Source organism: Mauremys mutica, chromosome 3 (assembly GCF_020497125.1).
Source record: "Mauremys mutica isolate MM-2020 ecotype Southern chromosome 3, ASM2049712v1, whole genome shotgun sequence".
NCBI lineage: Eukaryota > Metazoa > Chordata > Testudines > Geoemydidae > Mauremys > Mauremys mutica.
In genome coordinates, this window is record NC_059074.1 from 200645832 (window position 1) to 200666700 (window position 20869).

Sequence of the window (20869 nt, forward strand, 5' to 3'; positions counted from 1 at the left end):
ATGTAAGTAAAAGATACACAAATGTTTCATGATAAATAAAAAACACCCTTTTCCTGGGAAGGCCCTGGGCAGGGTGACACAAAAACAACATGAGCTAGAAACTGCAAACTCATCAGGAAGAATCTAGAAGTTGGGTAACTGAAGCTTGTGCATGCGTAATATATAGGTTACCAAAAATCTAAACAGTTAACATGCTAAAACCACTTGAATAAAGATTAAGCAATCTGTAATGTGGAAATGTATAAATGACCTTACTGAACATGGATCCAAACTTGAGAGACACTGGACCAGAAAACTGAAGAACGGGATTGCCAGACCAGGCCAAGAGATCAGAGAGGGTGACCACTATCATGGCAGAATGTGGCAATTTACCAATTCTATCTTGTCTGTTATTATATGTCTGGTATAAATGTATCTCCAGACACTATAAGTGACAATAATTCTGTCAGCAATTGTATAAATAAAGGTGAAAATAGATTAAGCCTAAATTAAATGGACTTGTGACTCCATTTCCCAACTTTTTACCCCCAACAGGCTCTTCTTGGTTGACAGCTCAGTTTTGGAGATGAGCCAAGTATGATGCCATGTAGGCGGTAGAGAGACTGCATTCACTAAGGAAACATGAATGGTGCGGAGCCTTGACTATGCCACAAAGATCTGTGACTGGGAAAAAACAGCTTCCATAGATGGAGGGATCAATCAGCCAGAGGAGGTGAAGAATTTGGGATCAAGACACAGGAAAAATCAGATCCTGATCTACTTCGATCTGGCCCAACTGCCATTGATGTAGCGCTCAATGGAGCAGGCAAAGCTGCTGTATGATACCTTTGTGCTCATCTGATCTGCAGAGCTGAGCAGAGCCATTTTAACCCATGTCATAAGTTAGGGCAGCCTCAGAGCTGCTCTAACCTGCACTAATTTGTAACAGTTCCCAAAGGTCTGTTAAGCTGTCCAGGAATTACTAGAGTTGTGCATGCTTTGGCCACACCCCCTTACTCCCAGCACACCTCTTGACACTACGGGGGCCAGGAGAGATTTGTGTGAAGCTGGCTATGCCAGCTGGGGGCTCCCCCGCGCCAGGTGAATTTTCAGCTGCCCCATTTAGGGCAGTTTACAGCCCTGTTGGTACTGCTGGAGGGACACAAAGGGCCGAACCAAAGGCTAGGATCTGCCCTTGACTGTGGTAAACAAAAGGAAAACTGTAACTGATGGCGCAAACTCAGGTGTTCTCCAAAGAGTTACTCCAGGAATGAATCTGATCCATCGGCGGAACAGGATGCAGGAGGCATCATTTTGTTCAAGCTATAACAGCAGATTCTGATCGTTAGATGACCAGAAATAAATGAAGTATTAGTTCCTAAACAGCACTATGTCAATAAAATATTAATGTGTAAGAAGGGAATTTGTTTCATCCTGTTTTACACATGCTAAGTGTTAACCTCAATGACTCAGACAGCATGAGTGCCTCATATTATGGTGGGTAAAGCTCCCACTACCAACATGCTCACTTTGCACAGCAGCAGGCTGAGCTAATTACTCATGAAAAGATTTTGCTGCAGAACAGCTGCTTCAGAGTGCTTGGAATTTAAATATAAGAGCTTTTGAGTGCTTTGTTCAGTGCTGGTGAAAGGCACCAGGCCGACAGCAACTGGAGAAGTTCTCTCATACACTAAGACAGGAGCAGCACACTGCTAGCAGTCTCAATATACCAGCATGCTGCATTTGTATAGTGACTTTCATCCATGGATCCCAAAGCACTAGAACTAGGAAGGAGAGGTGGCATTGTATATTGTCAGAAATATTATGCAGATGGGGAAAACTGAGGCACAAAGAGTGGTATTCTGGCCATATTGACCTTAGTGGGAGCTGGTTTGGAGCCTAGTATGATTTTCGTTGGTATTACATGCTGTTCTGTATTACACTGAGCATGTTTGTGACTTCAACCTGTTGCTCCTCCAATCACTATCTTCCCAAGGTTAATCGCTATTGCACTCTTTCATCTAGTTCCACGTTACTGCAAGAGTCTTCCTATTGTTGTATGCTCTTCTCCATACCAGCTTGCAAGCCTGATGCATAGTGCAAGGACACAAGCCTAGCATGTGGCTAATTGTAATGTCCATCTGGATCATAAATAATGTTAAAATCGGCCACACGTTACCTTGCAGGAGTGTGAGATCATTTTAGCCTGGCTAAGGAATGTATTAGTCTTGGTAGAGTTAAATAACACATTGTTCCTAACAAAGGGCTAGGTTGTGCCTAGGCACTGTAGGGATGGAGGAGCTCCTGCACAACTGTCTGAGCGCTACCCACATCACTCCTCCAGACTCACGAGGGAGCAGAGAACCTCACAGGAGAAAATGAGTGGGGATCGGGTAGGGAAGAGCAGGTCTGGACCGAGCCCTAGCTCCTCCCCGTCACAACCTGGCCACTGGAGCTGGATGGGTGTATAGGGTTGGGGAGACATCATAAAGGGGCGTCTCAAATTACTACCTCCCTGGAAATTTCCTTTACTTGCATCTGAAGAAGTGGGTATTCACCCACGAAAGCTCATGCTGCAAAACGTCTGTTAGTCTATAAGGTGCCACAGGATTCTTTGCTGCTTTTACAGATCCAGACTAACACGGCTCCCCCTCTGATACCTCTCTTCTAGTCAACCCCAAATGAATTTGGTTTTGTTTTTGGTTTTTGTTGTTTCACCAAGAGAGGGAGGGGACATTAATTTGGGGTCAATCTAAAACAATGTCTCGTTTCAATGTCGGGCTCCAGCCAGGGAACTGAAAAATCAGTTATTCACACAGCTCTACTTGTCCCTTAACATCCTAAGTACAAATGTCAGGCCCTGCCTTGCATTCTTTGCCCACCCAAAGCTCCCACTCGCTTCAGCAGGAGCTCTGGCTGCACAAAAGAGAGAGGATCCAAATTGTAATGTGCTGTGGGAGGCTCCACCCTTTAACCCTTTAAGGTTACTTTAGTGTATCCAATCCCCACTCTGCAAAAGGTGCTCCAGGCGTCTTAAGCTCTGGAACTGAGGGGATATAAGTTACTGTCCCCTAACCATTCCTCAGGTCTTCTTTGTCCACCTGTCTAAGGGCCCAGGCCAAAGCCCATTGAATACAGGATCCACTTCACTCCTTTCATTAGTTCTTTGTAGACAACTATCGTTAGGACAAAAAAAAAGTGAGAAGAGAGTTCTTTTTGTCGTTCTTTTGCATTAATGTTAGTGTAGTTAGGGCAGGTGAGTAATAATCTTTAATTCTGCCTGATCATATGAATGAAGTAATGAGCATATCAATTGAAGGATTGGAAATACCGGACACGCGAGAAGCCACCAAAGATGAACACACTGCATTTGAGAAGTTCATTAAGAGAGTTGTGCAAAATTACAACAAGAAACCAAGAAGGATGTAGATGTAGTGCTTCACAGAAGGCTTGAGTAGCCAACTTTAATTTGTGTGATGATTTTTAAAACGTGAATTAAACCTAATAAAATGATTGTGAAACGTTTTTAAGTTTTTACTATGGTGCCATGCAGCCCACCTTCACCCTTATGGTCTTGCTCCTCCGCCTTCACCCCCCTGTAAATTCGAACATCTCGTCTAATTTCAATTCCTGGGGAAACACTGATTGGAGCAGTCTCCAGTATGGATGTACACAGATTGATGGGGCGGCAGCTTCATGTGTGTTAATTTAGCACATTTAGTGAGCACTAAATTCATATACATCCAAAAGAATTTAGGCTCTGATCCAACTCCCATTGAGGTCAATGAGACTTTTCCCATTGATTTCAATAGATTTTTCACCAGACCCTTAATGAATTCCTATATTGACAGAAAGAAATGGCACCTCTTAAACGTCAAACTGAGCTACAAGCTATGTGTGCAGACTTTCCTCAACTACTAGTTGCTGACTGTGCAGTGCTAACTGCTTGCCATCTTTTGTGTTTAGTTCTCTGACCGCACTTTAGCTTAATGTATTGGTTAATCTGGACATTAGGGGCAGGTAATACATCGTATTAGGAATGAACATTCATTTGTAAGTGGAATGTGCTACTTATTTATTTTACAAAGCATATGACATATTTGCTTTGATGTTACAGATTTAAGCAAAATGTCTGTGAGCTTAAAATACTTCACAGTGGTAGCTATTGTTTCCATTGGTAAGGACTTTCATAATTCATTTAAGGTTTCTTAGTTCTCTGCACCCTTCTGACTCCATTCAAACCTATTTCAAGGCCCATTTCTCACTCCCAGCCTAACACTCCTAGCTCTGCCTCTAACAAAACAATAAAATGCTTTTTCAGGCTCTCAAAACTACTGCATTCGTCATCCCTGCCTGATTGTATCCATCAATGCTCCTGTAGGGTAAACTCTACTTGTAACTGACGTGGAAGCATTTTGTGGTACTTTCATATGAAAGATTCGATAGAAAAATAAAATGCATTAGATTCAACAGGCAAGGAATACAACAGTGTGTGAGTTAATCTTTACAACAAGTGGAGAAATGCTGTGTCCCAAAGTACAGCAAGTGAATTATTTTACATTCAACTCCAGATGTATTTCAAAAGTTACAGTCCTGAATAAGAGTCTGATCCAAAGCTCATACCAGTCAATGGGAGTCTGTCCATTGGCTTCAATGGCCTTTAGACCAAGCTGTAAATCCTTTGCTTACAAAAGTTGTCCAACCTGAATTATAGACCAGAAACTGGTCAATATTCTCTCCACAGGGCTATGTGAGTTTTACTTTACTCAGTGCATAGGACAGAACTGAATCCATCACAACAGTTGGGAAAACTGTGCATATAAAGACCAACAGTTTTTCCTTTAGCTTCGCAACCATATAACGTGCCTTGGGCTTAGGTGACATTAAAGCATCCACCATGGCATCTACAACTTCATGGCCTGTGGTGCACCCTTCCTTAAGTATGTTGTTGAAAAAGTCTGAACGTTCTTGCACATATTCTTTATTGTACACTGCCTTTTCCTCCTCACTAAGTTCATTCCAGATCTGCTCTGCATTGACTGGTGGCTGGACATTAGTTGAACGTGCATAATTTCCTGGCTGAATAACACAAACCTAAAAGGAAAACAAAATTAGAAAATAACTATTAGAATATAATCAGCTGCTCTGAATTCAGTGAAATAATATGAGCAGTAGAGCTGGTTGAAATTGTTTTTTGTTTTCTTTTAACAGAATAGTTCTGTTGGAAAAAGTGGCTTCTGCAAAATCAAATGTTTCGTGGGAATGAGTTGATTACAACCAAAATGGAGTATATCATTTTGACTTTGTTTCACTTCAACTTTCTTGTTTCACTTCACTTTGGCTTAATTTTTTTAACGTCATTAAATTTTAATTTATGTTTATATATTTTATGTGTAATATAGTGTATTTCATATTTATATATATAACATTTTTTAATTTTTTACAACAGTGAAACAGTATCAGGACACAATGTTTTGACATTATCTAAATGAAATATTTTGATAAGGTCAGTTCGATGGATCCAAAATGAAATGTTTTTGAGTTTCAGTTACATGGTAAATTTAGAGATTTCAACTTTTTGTCCCATTGAGAGACAAACAAAAATTATGAAAGATTGGAATTTCTCATGGGATGGAAATTCTGTTTTCCTAGCAGTTCTAAGGAACAGGTGATGGACTTTGATTTCCAAGTATATAGGGACAAAGATCATGTTCCTGATCCCACTGGAGTCTGTAGCAAAACTCCCATTGATTTCTGTATGGAAAGGTTTACATCCAAAGTTTCCAAATCCTTTGCTGATGGGTCTCCATTGTCCTTGCTTGCATTGGTGCTGCTGTTCTGTTAGCGTCCCAGAGATCGCAGTGGAATGTTAGGGCATGTTTGGCACTACAGTAGGCGCATCTGACTTGGAATCTCTGACTAGTGCTAAGTGGTTAACAGCATATTTGTTAAAACTACCTATGTCGCATAATAGTGGCACTATGGGTTTGTCTACAGTAATTCAAAACCTGCAGCTGCCGTGTGCCAGCAGACTCGGGCTAAGAGGCTTGGGCTAAGGGGCTGTTTAACTGTGGTGTGGACGTTCAGACTCGGGATGGAGCATGGGCTCTAGGACCTTGCAGAGGTGGGAGGCAGCCTGAACATCTACATTGCATTTAAACAGCCCCTTAGTCTTAGCCCCACAGGCCCAACTCAGTTGGCACAGGCCGGCTATGAGTTTTTAATTACAGTGTAGATTTACCCTGTAGGGCTAGATTGTGGCGTTTAGCCACAGCCTGTTGTAAGTGGCAGCACAGACCCAATGCAAGGCAAGGAGCACTGGACCTCACACTCATGATGTGTATGCGGTCACGCTGGCAGGGGCAGGATAGCACACTCTTCAAAATGGCGTCCCCCAGACAAAACCATTTCTGGTTTTGTCTCAGTACAGGACGGGGGACAAACCTTAGAAAAGCAGGACCATTTACTGGATGAATGGCCTGCCTTGCTACGGAGAGCACAAACTGCTGTATCCCTTTAATAGGTGTAACATACTGTGCACTGGGTGGGCAGTCAGTTTGGCTGGCCAATGTATAGAGGGGATAGGCAGCAGATTCAAAACAAACAAAAGGAAGTATTTTTTTTTCACACAACGCACAGTCAACCTGTGGAACTCCTTGCCAGAGGATGTTGTGAAGGCCAAGACTATAATGGTTCAAAAAAGAACTAGATAAATTCCTGGAGGATAGGTCCATCAGTTAGCCAGGTTGGGCAGGAATGGTGTCCCTAGCTTCTGTTTGCCAGAAGTTGAGAATGGGCAACAGGGGATGGAGCACTTGATGATTACCTGTTCTGTTCCTTCCCTCTGGCATTGGCCACTGTTGGAAGACAGGATACTGGGCTAGATGGACCTTTGGTCTGATCCAGTATGGCCGTTCTTATGTTCTTATGTAGAGCCATGGCTCCATCTGCTCCCTGCCCCCTTTTGGGAGAGTGGCTCCAGAAAAGAGGGAGAGACTCTCAAGGAGACGCATTCTGCCAGCCTTTAGGCGGGCTGTGCAGTGGTGAAGGGGACAGGGGGGACTAGCTAAGGGCCAGCCACAGATTAGCCCATAGTGAGTGGATATAAAAGTAATCCTCATAAATACCACCACCATATTTATTTGCTAAGGTAATTATTAGAGAAATATATTTTTGAACATTAAAGTCCAAGCAAATAGAACAGCTAACCTCTTAAGCTAAGCACTTCCATGCACTCAAGATTATCCTTAGCTAAGCAGTTCAAATCCTCATCGTGCCGTAGGTATTTCAAAGTGTATAATGCAAGTGATTTTATACTGTTTTCCAAAAGGGGGAGGCTGCTGAAACACAGCAACAGCTTTTCCACAACCAAACTGCTGTGAGCAGTGCATACGGTTAGTCTTTGCTGTAGTAATTACTTCGGGGGGATCATTTAGTGAGCACTAAATGAGGAGTTAAATGGAGGAATAATTCAAAGGGAAAAAGCTAGATGAGCTTTTCAATGATCTAAGCTTTAGGTTTGGTCATTAGTGTTCCATCAGCAGAGGAGCCCCGGTTCAGGGGGTGTATATTCACCATCAGCGCAGCCCCTGGCAATCTAGTGGGGAGGGATGTCTCCTGCACTCAGGTTTTCTACCAGAGGAGTGAACCTTCACCTTCTTCTGGAAACTCCAGAGGAGCTCTGTGAGTGAGAGACACCAGGTCAACCAGGTCCCGCTCCCTTCTTACCTCACACCACTCACTTTTGAAGTCCTGACCTCATCCCCGCAAGTAGCGGCTCCACTGAAGGGAAGTTTTAGTTAGTGTGTTGTTTAAACCTCTTCTTCTTGACAGGCACTGAATAAACTCATGGAGAGAGACAGTTCCTGCCCCAGAGAACTTACAGTGGAGACAGTTGAGGCACACAAAGGATGGGAGGGGGAACACAGAGGAGGTGTCTTCCCAAAGTCCCACATTGCTGGGAATAGAAGCCAGAGCACCCAACTCCCAAGCTGGTACCCTATCCACTAGGCCACACTGGGGATCCCATACCTAGAAACCTGCATAAATCCTAGAAGAATCTGCATCTTAGACATCCTGGAATCAGAGGCTGGAATCCCAGGGTTGACTCAGCTCTTCATCTTTCCAGGGTTAATATACACATTTACATGCCGTTTAGTGGGAGGGGCTTTTAAATATGGCTTTTCACAAGAGTAAGAGTCTGCTTGGCCAAAATGTCCCTGTCCCCTCATCAATATGCAATATCCTCTGCGTCAGCTGCTTGCTCCCCTCCACCTCAGAAATGATGGCAGGTCGGTGATGTGTATAGAGTTTCAGGAGGAAAGGTGCTATATAAATATAGAATACATCTTTTCTTCCCGCAAAATTAATGGTTATTCCTGAAATATATAAACAGCTTTTGTGAGGGAAAAAAAGCCGAATAAGTATCTTACCAGCACTCCAAACTTCTTCATTTCCAGTCTTAAGGCATCACAAAATTTTTCTATGGCTGCCTTGGTCATAGAGTAAATGCCATTCCCCAAAGTAAAGTATGCAGTAACACTAGACATAAAGACCATACGTCCTGGAGGGGGAAAAAAACATGGTTCAAAAATGTTCAAATAACTTCATATTTAAATCCCTTGTTTTCCCTCATAATCTTTCCCTCATAACTGCCTTACTCTGCAGGAGGGTCAGATGTGCATTCCCAGCATAACCTTACTATAGTATGTTCAGCTCTGTAGCTCAGAAAACCAAGCTTCCTCCAGAAGTCTCATTTCTTGGTTATTTGCAGGTTCTGAACCAGATTAAGTGTAATATAGCCACAACTTGCATCCTACCAGTTCTGAGCCAGTAAGTTCAGATATAAAGAGTGTAGCGTGAGGACATAAACGCAAAGAGCCATGCTTTAAGCAGCAACTAGAGATTCCCTGACCCACGAAATTCCTACATTTATTAAGCTCCTTGGTGAAATATATCCGGGTCCTCTCTGGAAACTGTGGAAGACCAGGAATTGTATGACCACTTCACAGAGAGGAGGAAAGAGATTGTAGCAAGGCAACCCCTGAAACCAGTGGGTAAATAAAAGAAATAAAAATGAAGGGCTTGTGCATCTAAAAGGAGGATTGTAGTAAGGGAGAGAGACAGTGTCTAATTATTCATCATGATGGGTCTGATTTCACTGTAATACCAGTGCAACTCCATTGACTTCAAAGAAGGTTAGCCCTGGAAAGGTAGTTTGATTTCCACTAATGTGTGTCTTCTCATTCCATTTGGCGGTGATTTCCATGACTTGTGCCATTGTTATAATCATTTTATGATTTTTTGTCAAATGTACCAGTCTACTGAAGTTCAAAGGTGTCCAGAACAAAGAATTGTGCTCCAGCCCATCTCAACAACTTACTCTTATAGCTCCACAAATAATTATACCATAGAACTAGAAATGTTTACATGTATGATGATACCTCATGTACTGAGAGGCAGGATGGTCTTGTGATTAAGGACTCAAGAGATCTGGGTTCAATTCCTGTGTCAGAGTCACCAGGTGACCTTGGCAAGCCACTTAGTGTCTCTGTGCTTCAGAGCTCCCCTATAATATGGGGATCACAGTACTTCCTTTTCCCTGCCTTGCCTGTTTAGAATGTGAACTGTTCAGCTCAAGGATTGCATCTTAGGGCATGTCTGCACGGGCAGCGATCAATCCAGCGGGGGTCGATTTATTGTGTGTAGTATAGACATGATAAATCGACCGCCGATTGCTCTAGCGTCGACTCCGGTACGCCACCTCCATGAGAAACGCAAGGGGAATCGATGAGAGAGCATCTCCCGTCGACACACCGCTGTGAAGTCATTGCAGTAAGTAGATCTAAGTACGTCGACTTCAGCTACGTTATTCATGTAGCTGAAGTTGCATAACTTAGATCGATCTCCCCCCTTAGTGTAGACCAGCCCAGAGTATGACATATCATAGAAGGAGAGTGACCGTGTCCCACACATTAGCAATATAGCACTTCCATAGCTTCTAAAGAGGCACACGCAGTGCTATTTTCTTGTGATATTCGCATAACATGGCCATTTGTTTTACAGTGTGTTAAGGGTTCATTACATTTTTTCCCATATATTGAAAAATCATAAACAGTGTTACTAGGAGGCTGAACAGCTGTGTATTTGTGAGTAAGGGATAAATGGTAGGATAAAAGCATCCATTTCTGGATCACAGGGTCCTTTCTAATTTTGTGTTACAGTAGCACCTCCAGACCTCAATCGAGACCTCATTGTGAGAGGCCCTGTACACACACATAGTAGGAGACAATCCCTGCCTCGAAGACCTTAAGGCAAGACAGACAAAAGGTGGAAGAAAGGAAATATTATTATCCCCAATCTGTTCAATAGGGACAACAGAGACACAGAAAGATTAAGGGATCAGCCCTCGAACTCAGAGACCCTGTGAGAGAGCCAAAATTGAACTGAGATCTCCTGAGTCCTTCTCCACAAGATCGTCTTTCCTCCCAGAAGCAATGAACAATAAAATAGTACAATCTAAATACCGGAGCAAGTCCTTGTGTCCTAGTGCCAATACTGACAGTCTCCTGCACTCGAAGGAAGGCTGCTAACAACTATCATTCAGCATTTCCCTCTGTTTTCAATCACAGATATTGATGTCATTGATTCCTCATAAACTAAAACTAACTACTTATTTCACCTTATACGTCCTTGTCCTCTTGTCAGGATCAAGTTGTCCTCTCAGATAACATTTCAGGAAATTGGACAACATACTGGTTTTCTTTCAGTTAACTATAGTAAACTAATTATTCTACAACTGTAGATGACATTGGATTAGGATTACCCTTGTATTTCCTTAGAAGGGGAAGAAATGCCAACGTTGTCCTTATACACCCAAGGAGATTCACATCCACAAATTTTTCATATTTCTCCATAGGCAGCCACCCTATCTCGCCGAATGTCGATATTCCAGCATTGTTCACCAGTCCCCAAAAACCTGAAGGGGGAAAAATTGTTTCCTGATTGCAACATATTTAACCACCAGACAAACTGGACACAACACCGTCAGAGCCTTCAACAATGTTCATAAAATGGGTGTGGTTTTGGTCTGTGCATTTGAGGATGAGGCTTCCCAGACAGAGGCTGGGTGAGGCGCTCTGAAGTCCACCCAGTTGGAACGGACTTAGAATAAAGCAGAGCTCTAGCAAGCAGCTTATATATCGAGTTATCACCGAACACCACAACGAGAGCAACTGAAATAAGTCCTCGGCTACATTATATTTTAGGTTTGTATTCATAAGCATGTGCACATTTTGCTTAAGGAAGCAACATAATTGTGGCCATTATCTGGACCATATCAGACTGTTGAGCACTATTTAATAATCATTCACTATATTGTCTCCTTAAGTTATTTATGAATAACATGATCTGGGAGGCCACTTTCTGCTGCCAAAATAGCGCACCAAGGTATTTTAACTACATGTAACTTTGTAACTCGGAGCACCTTTGTGAAAACAATATTAAGCAGACTAAAGGCCAAATGTTAACATTTTCAAAAGTGTCTAAGTAACTTAGGAGTGTAAATCCTATTTTAAAAAGTATATATATATATGGAGCTATACCTATCTCATAGAACTGGAAGGGACCCTGAAAGGTCATTAAGTCCAGCCCCCTGCCTTCACTAGCAGGACCAAGTACTGATTTTGCCCCACATCCCTATAATGGCCCCCTCAAGGATTGGACTCACAACCCTGGGTTTAGCAGGCCAATGCTCAAACCACTGAGCTATCCCTCCCCCCCAAGCACCAATGTGATTTGGTATTTAGGAGCCTACATCCATTGAAAGTCAATGGACTTAGACTCCTAAGTCACTTTAAAAGATGGGACTGAGTCAAAAACATTACTCCAGATCCTGTCCTCAGATACTTGTTGCAGGTATTTCCAGGCTGACCAGCACTGTAATACCTGAGCAGTAGTTAAGAATCACATAGGGAGGTCTGTACCGGACTCAATAACTGAGTTAGGTCAACGTAATGTTGACCTAACTACAAGTGTCTATACAAGAATATGGCTCCAATCGATGTAACTTGCCCACTACGCCGACTTAACAACTGCACCTCTGCAAGAGGCGTAGCACTTAGGTCGCTGTAGTTAGGTCAGTGTAGACACTGCGTGGCTTATATCGACCGTTGCTGCCTCTCAGACGCCATCCCACAATGCCCCAGAATGACAGTACAGTCGGTACAAGCACTCCTGGTGAGGACACGCACCGCCAGCGCAAGGAGCGCAGTGTGGACATGCAAAAGCGATTTAATTACTGCAGTGGCTGTACATCAACATAACTTAGGTCGATTTAATTTTGCAGTGTAGATTTCCCCTAAGTCTCTCCCAGGTTCGTCATCTTTGCTTACTGCTTACTTTGAGCCCTGCCAGGGGCCTTGCACATTGTTATCTGAAGGCAGCATTTGATACAAATGGTCAGTTTCACATGCCCTACACAGAATCAGTGAAAATGGCGTATTTGTAGGGGCTGGAGTGAGTAATGGAATCTTTCCTCTTAATCCTGACATAGGGTGCTGGGCATCTGCCCAGTTATCTATGGCTACAAAGCTGTAGGAGGGACCACAGCTTGCTGCAACCACGCCAGCAAGGTTCCTGGCTAGGGGAGCAGCATTGCTCATAGACCTAGTGGATATTATCACGCCTCTCCCAAGACCACCCCAGGCTCCAGGATCTCCTTGCTCAGACTCTCCTCTCTCGCAGCTGCCTGTGCAAAGCCACTAGGCTGGCTTCACTAGATTTTGTCTTTCCAGATGTCAAGGCAGTGCTTGGTCAGGATCTCAGCCAATGTCTATCCAGCTCTCAGAAATTCTGCCTCCCCCCGCCCCACACACACATTCACTTGAGCTCCTGGCAGTTTCTGAGAGCTGGATAACCATTGGGCAATGTACAGATTCTATCAGAAACAGAAGGACTGAAGCTGCAAACAGCATTAGAGGACTGGGGGGAGATTCTCACTAACACCGTGGTCGTTAAAATGGATTCTGAGGACAAAGATTAACAGATAAACTAGAGGATCTGGAGGTTCACTTTAGGAGACCTCATTTAAGATTAGTAGGGCTTCCAGGAAGGGGAGTAGGCTCCCACAAGGACAAAGAAAAACTCCTATCCCTGCCACATGAAATGATGTCTCTTTCATATAAAGAAGGTATCCTGATGTTCTTTCTGATGGTAGGGTAGAAACAGAGAAAAATATAATACAATTCACTCTGGTTTAAAAATATATAAAATCTTATGGAGCTGAGTACACACTCTGCAATGTGGTACATTGCAAAGCTGTATATTCTTTACAACAAACCCAAATCTCTCGGCACATCCATAAGAAGCTAATAAATTCCTTGACTCCTTGCAAAAGGCTACTGGGCAGTGAAGCCCACGGTCTGTCAATCTAAATAGCTCCCTGGATAGGAAACTGCACTCTAAATCCGCAAATGAGAATCCAAGATGAAAAGAGGGTGAAAAATGTGAGAAGCAAAATAAAAAATGTGCTGTCTCTAGGTTTATTTCTCTTTCACAAGGAACTCAGTGCTGTAGTGATGATGTGTTATGGAAAGCTGCCAAAGCAATCCTGATGAGTGAACTGATGTTCAAAGGACCTGCAGCCTACAGAGGGGCCCTAGAAAACATAGGTTAGAACTTGGGAAGAAGGATGCTTTTTAGGTTAAGTTGACAGAATTAGGCCCTCAGAAATATTGGGCTAACCTGGGAGGTGCAGCGTCTCGTGGAAAACATACATGCTCTGAGCTCCAGGTTGCACTGCAGACAAAGTAACTGGCTACACCGCATTAAGGAGCGCCTCATCCTATCACACACACCCCACCCCAAATCTGGCCCACCCTCTTACGGTGAGTTGCTCTAGGGAAATAGGAAGGAGGAGGCGAGCAACTCAGAAACAATCTCTAAACCACTGCGTCCTCCCATGCGCACAGTGTTAGAAATTCTAGGAGACCCTTATCCAGGCCTCACAAAGGAGGCAGGGTCCTTACTCTGTCCACCCACACAGGCATAGATGCTGGAAATAGGGGTACTGGGGGTGCTGCAGCACCCCCCCATTTGAAGTGGTTTTCATTATATACAAGGTTTACAGTTTGGTTCAATGGCTCTCAGCACCCCCATGATACAAATTGTTCCAGCGCCCCTGCACACAGGACAATCATGAAAGGAGGGAGGGCACAACCTAGCCCATTATAATTAAAGAGATGGATCACCACATCCTGGCTTGTTGAAGAAGCCCATGCAGGGAGGTTGCTAATGTCAATCCCACATACATCGGTTTCTCGGCTTTTGTGCCACTTTGAAATTAGATGTTTTATGCCCCTATATTTTGCAAACCACTAATAAGGCCTTTGGAATTCACTGTATTAAATCAGATATTAAATTAAGCCAGTGGCTCCATTGTACTTAATATACTGTAGGAGAAAGATTACCTAGTAATTTAGAAGTAAAGTATATGCTGGTAGGATTTGTAAAACCACTTTACCTTTTGACTACCTGGTTTTCTCCATGGCACACTCAATAGCTGCTCAAGCAGAGAGGTTGAGCAAAAAAGTGAAGGGCCATCATCAGATGTATAATCCATACAAGATCCTGATTATGTATAAGGTAATATAACAGAATAGGTATAACTGTCTCATTAAGGGCCTGTCCAAAGCCCATTGAAGGCAAGGAGAGTCTTTCCACTGACTCTCTTAGGCTTTGGATCAGGCCTTAAAAGTCCAGATCAATTTAAGATCATGTATATATTATGATCTGGACATTCCGTGTAAATGATCTGAATCAATAAGCATAATCCCTGGAAAATTCCCTTCCCTGCTGCCCCCATGAATCAGGCCTTGCAGTAAGAGTCTTTCATAATACCCCCAATTTGGCAAGCTAACCTTGTTAATCAAGATTTCGCAGAATAGATGCCAGCTACTGCTTTGGTATGAGGCACAACTAATTGCCCCTGAACAGGAGTTTCAGGGTGATGCTCCTTTAAGTCCTTGGGCTCTGTCTATAAACACCCTTAGGATTCAGCTGGTGTTTCTAAAGCTGGGGAAAGAACCTAAAAGGGGAAGACTTAATCAGTTGAGGTCAGAATAACCCATAAATACACATACTTAATGAGAGGCTTCTGGGCTTTTGTTTACTTTCTATATTCTTGTTCCTTTCCATGACATATCCCAACAAGCTAGTCAAGAATGTGTCCTGCATTTCCATGCTTGTGTCATGTGCTTTATTCTTCATTATAACTTTTGTGTTAATGAAAATCATTTGTTCAGAATTACAAATGCACTTAACTTCTGTTGCAAAGTACTGAGTAAATGTATTGGGCTAAATCCATCCCCGATGCAACTCCATTGGCTTCAATGGATAATAGAAGTGTTTACGCCTTGCAGACTTAAGTCTATAAAGAGTTTTCCCTTGCATGGCATATATTAATTCGTGCATGCTCTGGATCCAGTAAGTTCACGCATGGCAGTCTAACACTATTCTGATAGGATAAACAGGCATTTGTGCTGCTTGGGATTATTTTGGACAATATAATGTACCCTAAGTTCATGTATCATGTGGAGGCTAATGGGTGCTGTCATCCCCTCACCAACTTTGTGCCCAACCATCCAGTTCTGAAGAGAAATCATTGTGGGCGCACTTGTGTTAGTACACAGCCCTGCTGAAATTAATGCAGTTCTATGCAGGCAGAGGTGTCCTCCTGCATGGATCTCATTGCCCATGCTAGAGGGAAATTCGACCCTACTGCCGTGCAGGTGGGACAGGGAGCTGGTCCAAGGAGGCTTCCCGTGCGCTCTTCCATCTCTAGCATGCCCAGCTGACAAGGCAATTCTGGTTACACGCTGTCCCTAATTTAAGGGAAATTGCCTCATTTTTGCTACCATGGATAACATGTCCAATGAGGAGTGCAAATGAGCACATCTCCCCTCCGCTCCCTTTGGTGTCAGGTCAGCCATTCACAGCATATAAGGCTTAGACTTTACATTTGCTTTTCAATATCCATCCCAAATCTGACCAAGTCCTATGCACTAGCTTTATAACACAAAACATTAGAATGATAAATAATTGGTCATTCTTGGTACAAGAGCCTTCCTCTCTGCAGCTTTCCTGCATTTATTCACCTCTTTTCACATCACTCCCGAAACAACTTTTTTTCCCTCTTGGTTGTACATCTTAATTTGCTCTCCTACCAATTATGACCTGTGATTAGATCTGTGCAAAATACTCACAAAGAAACCCCAGACAAGCAACACTCGGTGGGTTTCCTTTTTCGTTACAAACTTGAAGTTTAGTCAAGATTCATTGGCGGGCTCATGCTTGTAAACTCTTTGGGGAAGGGATTGTCTTTTTATTCGGTGTTTGCACAACACCTCGCACAAGGGCTCCTGGGTCCATGTAGGGCCTCCTAAGTGCGGCCACAGGACAAATTAACAACAGTTTGGGTTGGTTTATGGCTAAGTCTCAAAAAAATAGGTGAGAGTAGTCCCAGCTGAATGTTGGGTTCATCCCAACCCAAATCTCTGAGCTCAAACCCCAGGAGCGCAAACCCCAAGCAGTCAAACCTCAGAAGAAAGATTTCATGAACCTCTGCCCCCAGCAGCATCTATTCAGCACCTGGCCCAGCACATGGCGTATTCAGCTCTGTCACAGCAGGGTTATGAAATACCCAAGACAAAAGGGGTATGAGCTAGCAGAGCAGGTTGGGACGTCGGGGGAACTTCGTTTACAATTTTGTGTCCGTTGATATCTGATGGCCAGATCAGTACATTTTACTGATGAAGCCTCAGAGCAACCTTGGGGCTGGACAAGAGACAAAGGCAGCAGAGTCCCTGCCCCCAGGAGTTTACAACACATGAAGGTTTATTGGTGATCATCTATTTTTGCCCCCCTATCTGCCCTGGTTGAACTCCCAGCCCTGAGCCTAGGACCACACCCTGCTCCTACACCGGTGCAAACGCTGCTCCGGATTGACTCCAGTGTCCCGAGCTCCCCCACCCATTGCCTGGCCCCGGTGCAGCGGGCGAGTGGCTGCTCTCTCTGGAAAGGGCCTTCGGCAGGTGGCAGCCGGGGGCAGAGGACCGGAGCCGGAGCCCGGAGCAGGGCAGCGCCGTGTGAACGCGCTGCCTTCGGAGCAGGGGGTGGGCGCAGGAGGCTCTCACCTGTCTCCGGCAGGTTGCTCAGCACAAACTCCTTGGCCGCGGCCACGTCCCGCTCCCGGGTGACATCCAGCGGCAGCACCCGCAGGCGGCCGGAGGCGGCTTCCCGCAGCAGCCGCCGCGCCCCTTCCCCGCCCGGGCAGAGGCAGCCGGCGAAGACGGTGAAGCCCAGGCGGTGCAGGCGCAGCGCCAGCAGGTGCCCGAAGCCGCTGTCGCAGCCGGTGATGAGCACCGCCCGGCCCGCGGGCTGCAGCGCTGCCTGCCGCGGGAGCCTGGCCAGCAGCGCCAGCGGCACCAGCAGCAGCAGCGGCAGCAGCAGCGCCGGCGCTTCCCACATGGCGGCTGCGCCTCCCCCAGCTCTGCCCCGTCTGTGTCGCCGCACAGGGCGGGTAGCTAGAGAGAAATCCGCCCCCTCCCCCCCTTTGCGGGGAGCATTTCCCTGCTCCCAGCCACGCACAGCGCGGGGCGGGGTCAGGGCACCTCTCCCCAGGCTGGCCCCCAGCTGGGAGGGAAATGTAGGGCCCCCCCCCTGGAATCGTGAACCAGATTGACCCCGAACTTTCTGAGGGAAGTTGTCATTAGAGCTCAGGCATTTATTTCCCACAGGGTCTTGATCTCGTGTGATAGTTACCACGTGCAAAGGAATAATCTTAAAGGAAGGGATGGGAAAGATGTAGCCAGATCTGCCGTGATCCCTGTCCGATGGCTGGGTTTGTTGCACACGGGGGGGACTGGATTGGAGTAGACAGTGCTGGTCTTCTGCCGACACTCCATCCACAGTCCCAGGGGAGCTGGATACCTCTGCTGCAATGACAGGTTTCAGAGTAGCAGCCCTGTTAGTCTGTATTCGCAACAAGAACAGGAGGACTTGTGGCACCTTAGAAACTAACAGATTTATTTGTGCATAAGGTAAGCTTTCGTGGGTAGTCTCTAAGGTGCCACAATTATTCCTGTTCTTTCTGCTAAAATGACTAGCATTGAAATAGTTCACAATGTTGCCAATTGAGGGACCATAATTAGGATTGAGAGCTAACATATTAAGACTAAGAGAGGCTAAGTTATTAAGACTAAGAGAGTTCTTGCCCCTACTCAATTGTTTCAATTTCTCTTCAAACAACCTGGCATCGGTCCACATTTGGAAAATCAGTTTCAGACTCGTAAAAACAAGGAGTCCGGTGGCACCTTAAAGACTAACAGATTTATTTGGGCATAAGCTTCAGATGCATCTGAAGAAGTGAGAGTTTTTTTACCCACGAAAGCTTATGCCCAAATAACTCTGTTAGTGTATCTGAAGAAGTGAGGGTTTTTTACCCACGAAAACTTATGCCCAAATAAATCTGTTAGTCTTTAAGGTGCCACCGGACTCCTTGTTGTTTTTGTGGATACCGACTAACAAGGCTCCCCCCTGATACTTTTCATACTCATAAGAACTAGAAACTCTTTTTTTTAATAATTAAAAGTTGAAGTGCTGCTCTACTCCCAAAGGTGATTGTAAAAATGGCACATTTATTGTGCCCCAGTGATTTCTGTATCAAATATGCTCCATTTATAAGCAGAAAGATGGTTTCTCTAACCTTCCCTCTACCCTTATTGTAATGAAAGCAGATCCTCAAGGCACATTTATTACCAAAAGAGATCCATTATTTCAAAGGACAGTGACATTTGTAAATGAATATGTCCTTGATTGTTCTCAGTGTGATTTACTGAAATGATTTTAAAACAACTCTTGCCCCTTCCTTGTACAACGTATTAATTATGGTCTGTGATTTTAGCAAGGTCGCTGTGCCAACAGTCCCGGAGAAACTGGTGTTGGAATCCAGATTAGATTTATTATAGGGATGGCCCCAGGTATCATGTGATTCTTCTGCTCTAGAATTTTCTGTAGGGTTCTCCCTTTGCCAATCCTTCTTGGCAAGTTGTACTTTGAAATCTACTCTTTCATTTAAAAATATGTATGATTCTAGTCCTCATGGTTGTAAAGACAACCAGGAAAACAAGAACTAAATGTTGTCCTTCTGAGTCCGTAGACAGACCGAAACAATAGTTCTAAAATGGCTGAAGTGCCACCATTCCGCTTAATATTATGTTGAAGCTGAAACCTACCAATTACAATTTAAAAGTTGTTATTGTTAACTGTTTAATTGCTGGTTATTTTAGCAGAAATATCCAGCAAATACGTTTATCCCACAAACCTAAGCTGCCCCCTGTTATACCAATATAATAAAAACCAGCAGGATCTTATTAAGAGGGATAAGGCAAAGATGCCACATTTATTGTAAATACCATAACAAAACAAAATACAATGTTTTCCTACTTGTTTCTATTACTACTTATTCCTTATATACACACACACACACATATATTCATCCACACAATCATTCATTCAGGTTCTGTATAGATGTTATAGTTACCAGCCTAGATGTTGCTCATGCCAAGTTACTGGCCAGGTACCTTGGTCATGAGGATGGAGCCGAGTCTGTGTCAGATGCATCTGATGCTCCTGGAGGCTGGCAGCAGAACCATTGTAGAGGCTTGGGACCCCCCAAAAACATGGAAAAAATATATGTAAAACAACCATTGTAAGCTGCTCTTTTAGGAATTAGGGGCTATAGTGCTTAATATTTATCAGTTTGGTTTTTTTTTGTTGTGGTTGGTTGTTGTTCACAACTGTTGGGAAAATGTAAAAACAAACAAAAAAAAAAGCTGCATCAAGATTTAAAGCCTCTGCTGCAAAAGCAGAGAAATAAAAATGTATGTAGTACCCAAACCCAGTTAAGTGCCCTTAAGGTTGGGTACAGAGAGTTAAAACAGCACTCTCACATCTTACAACAGCAGTAACATCAGAAGAAAAAACATTTGAGACCCCAGAAGGGGCAGGTTTTTGGGACCCCTCTGGACAGTGGGAAGGGGGATATTTGGGTAGATTCCTCCTCCCAGGGCCAGAATGCCATGGCAAAGTGGCTGGGAATTCCTGCATCTGCCTCAGACCTCCAGGCCATGGCAAAGTGGCTGGGGATTTTAAAATGAAAATTTTTTTTTTTTTTTGCACCACTTAATTAGCATTTGTGCAGCCCCAAGTACCAAACACACTGTGGCAGAGACTAAGCAGGGTCTGCCATGTGGAAGCACTGTGCTAATTTATTTTTAAGCTTTTATCTTTCAGGCTCTAAAACCAAAACATCAGGAAAGCTGGTACCAGCTGAAGAGTTATAAAATACCATGGTTATAGTGTTGCGACAAAGTCTGTGTTCAGTGTTCTGTGTTGCATGTTCTCTGTTGCATGTTCTGTGTCTGTCTCTAGTGGTGTCCTGTGCTAGCATTGGGTCCAAAAAAAAAAATACTATACTAAACAGAGCAAATGTATTTTCCTCTCTCTACTTCCCCCATGTCCATCCAACTTATCAATCACCACTTGTGTCCAAAAGACTTTGGTCCCCAGTGCATCAGGTTTATTTTTTGTTAGGTTTTCCACACTTTTCTCTATACACTCTGGTTCTACTTCCCCAAGTCCTAAAGGGTAGTTCTTGGGTCCCCATAACCTGTAAGACCTTGGCCCATAATTGCAGGGCCCCATCTTTCAGGTCCCCAAAAACCTCTTAAGTACAACTGTTAAAAATAGGGAATTCTGCAACATTTTAGCAAATAAATGTTAGTTTAAGTCCAAATCAGCTTAATCTTGCATGAGCAACATCTAGGCTGGT

The 20869-nt window shown here is 44.0% G+C and overlaps 1 protein-coding gene across 1 annotated transcript; it reads right to left on the reverse strand.

Annotated features, from left to right (window-relative positions):
- Positions 1–3483: 3483 nt before the first annotated feature.
- On the reverse strand, positions 3484–17520 carry LOC123365904 (D-beta-hydroxybutyrate dehydrogenase, mitochondrial-like). The gene is made up of 4 exons (XM_045008930.1): positions 17172–17520; positions 10805–10957; positions 8412–8542; positions 3484–5073 (listed from the first exon to the last, which is right to left on the reverse strand). Exons 1-4 carry the CDS (start codon positions 17503–17505, stop codon positions 4726–4728), a joined length of 966 nt encoding a protein of 321 aa, XP_044864865.1. The 5' UTR covers positions 17506–17520; the 3' UTR covers positions 3484–4725.
- Positions 17521–20869: the final 3349 nt, after the last annotated feature.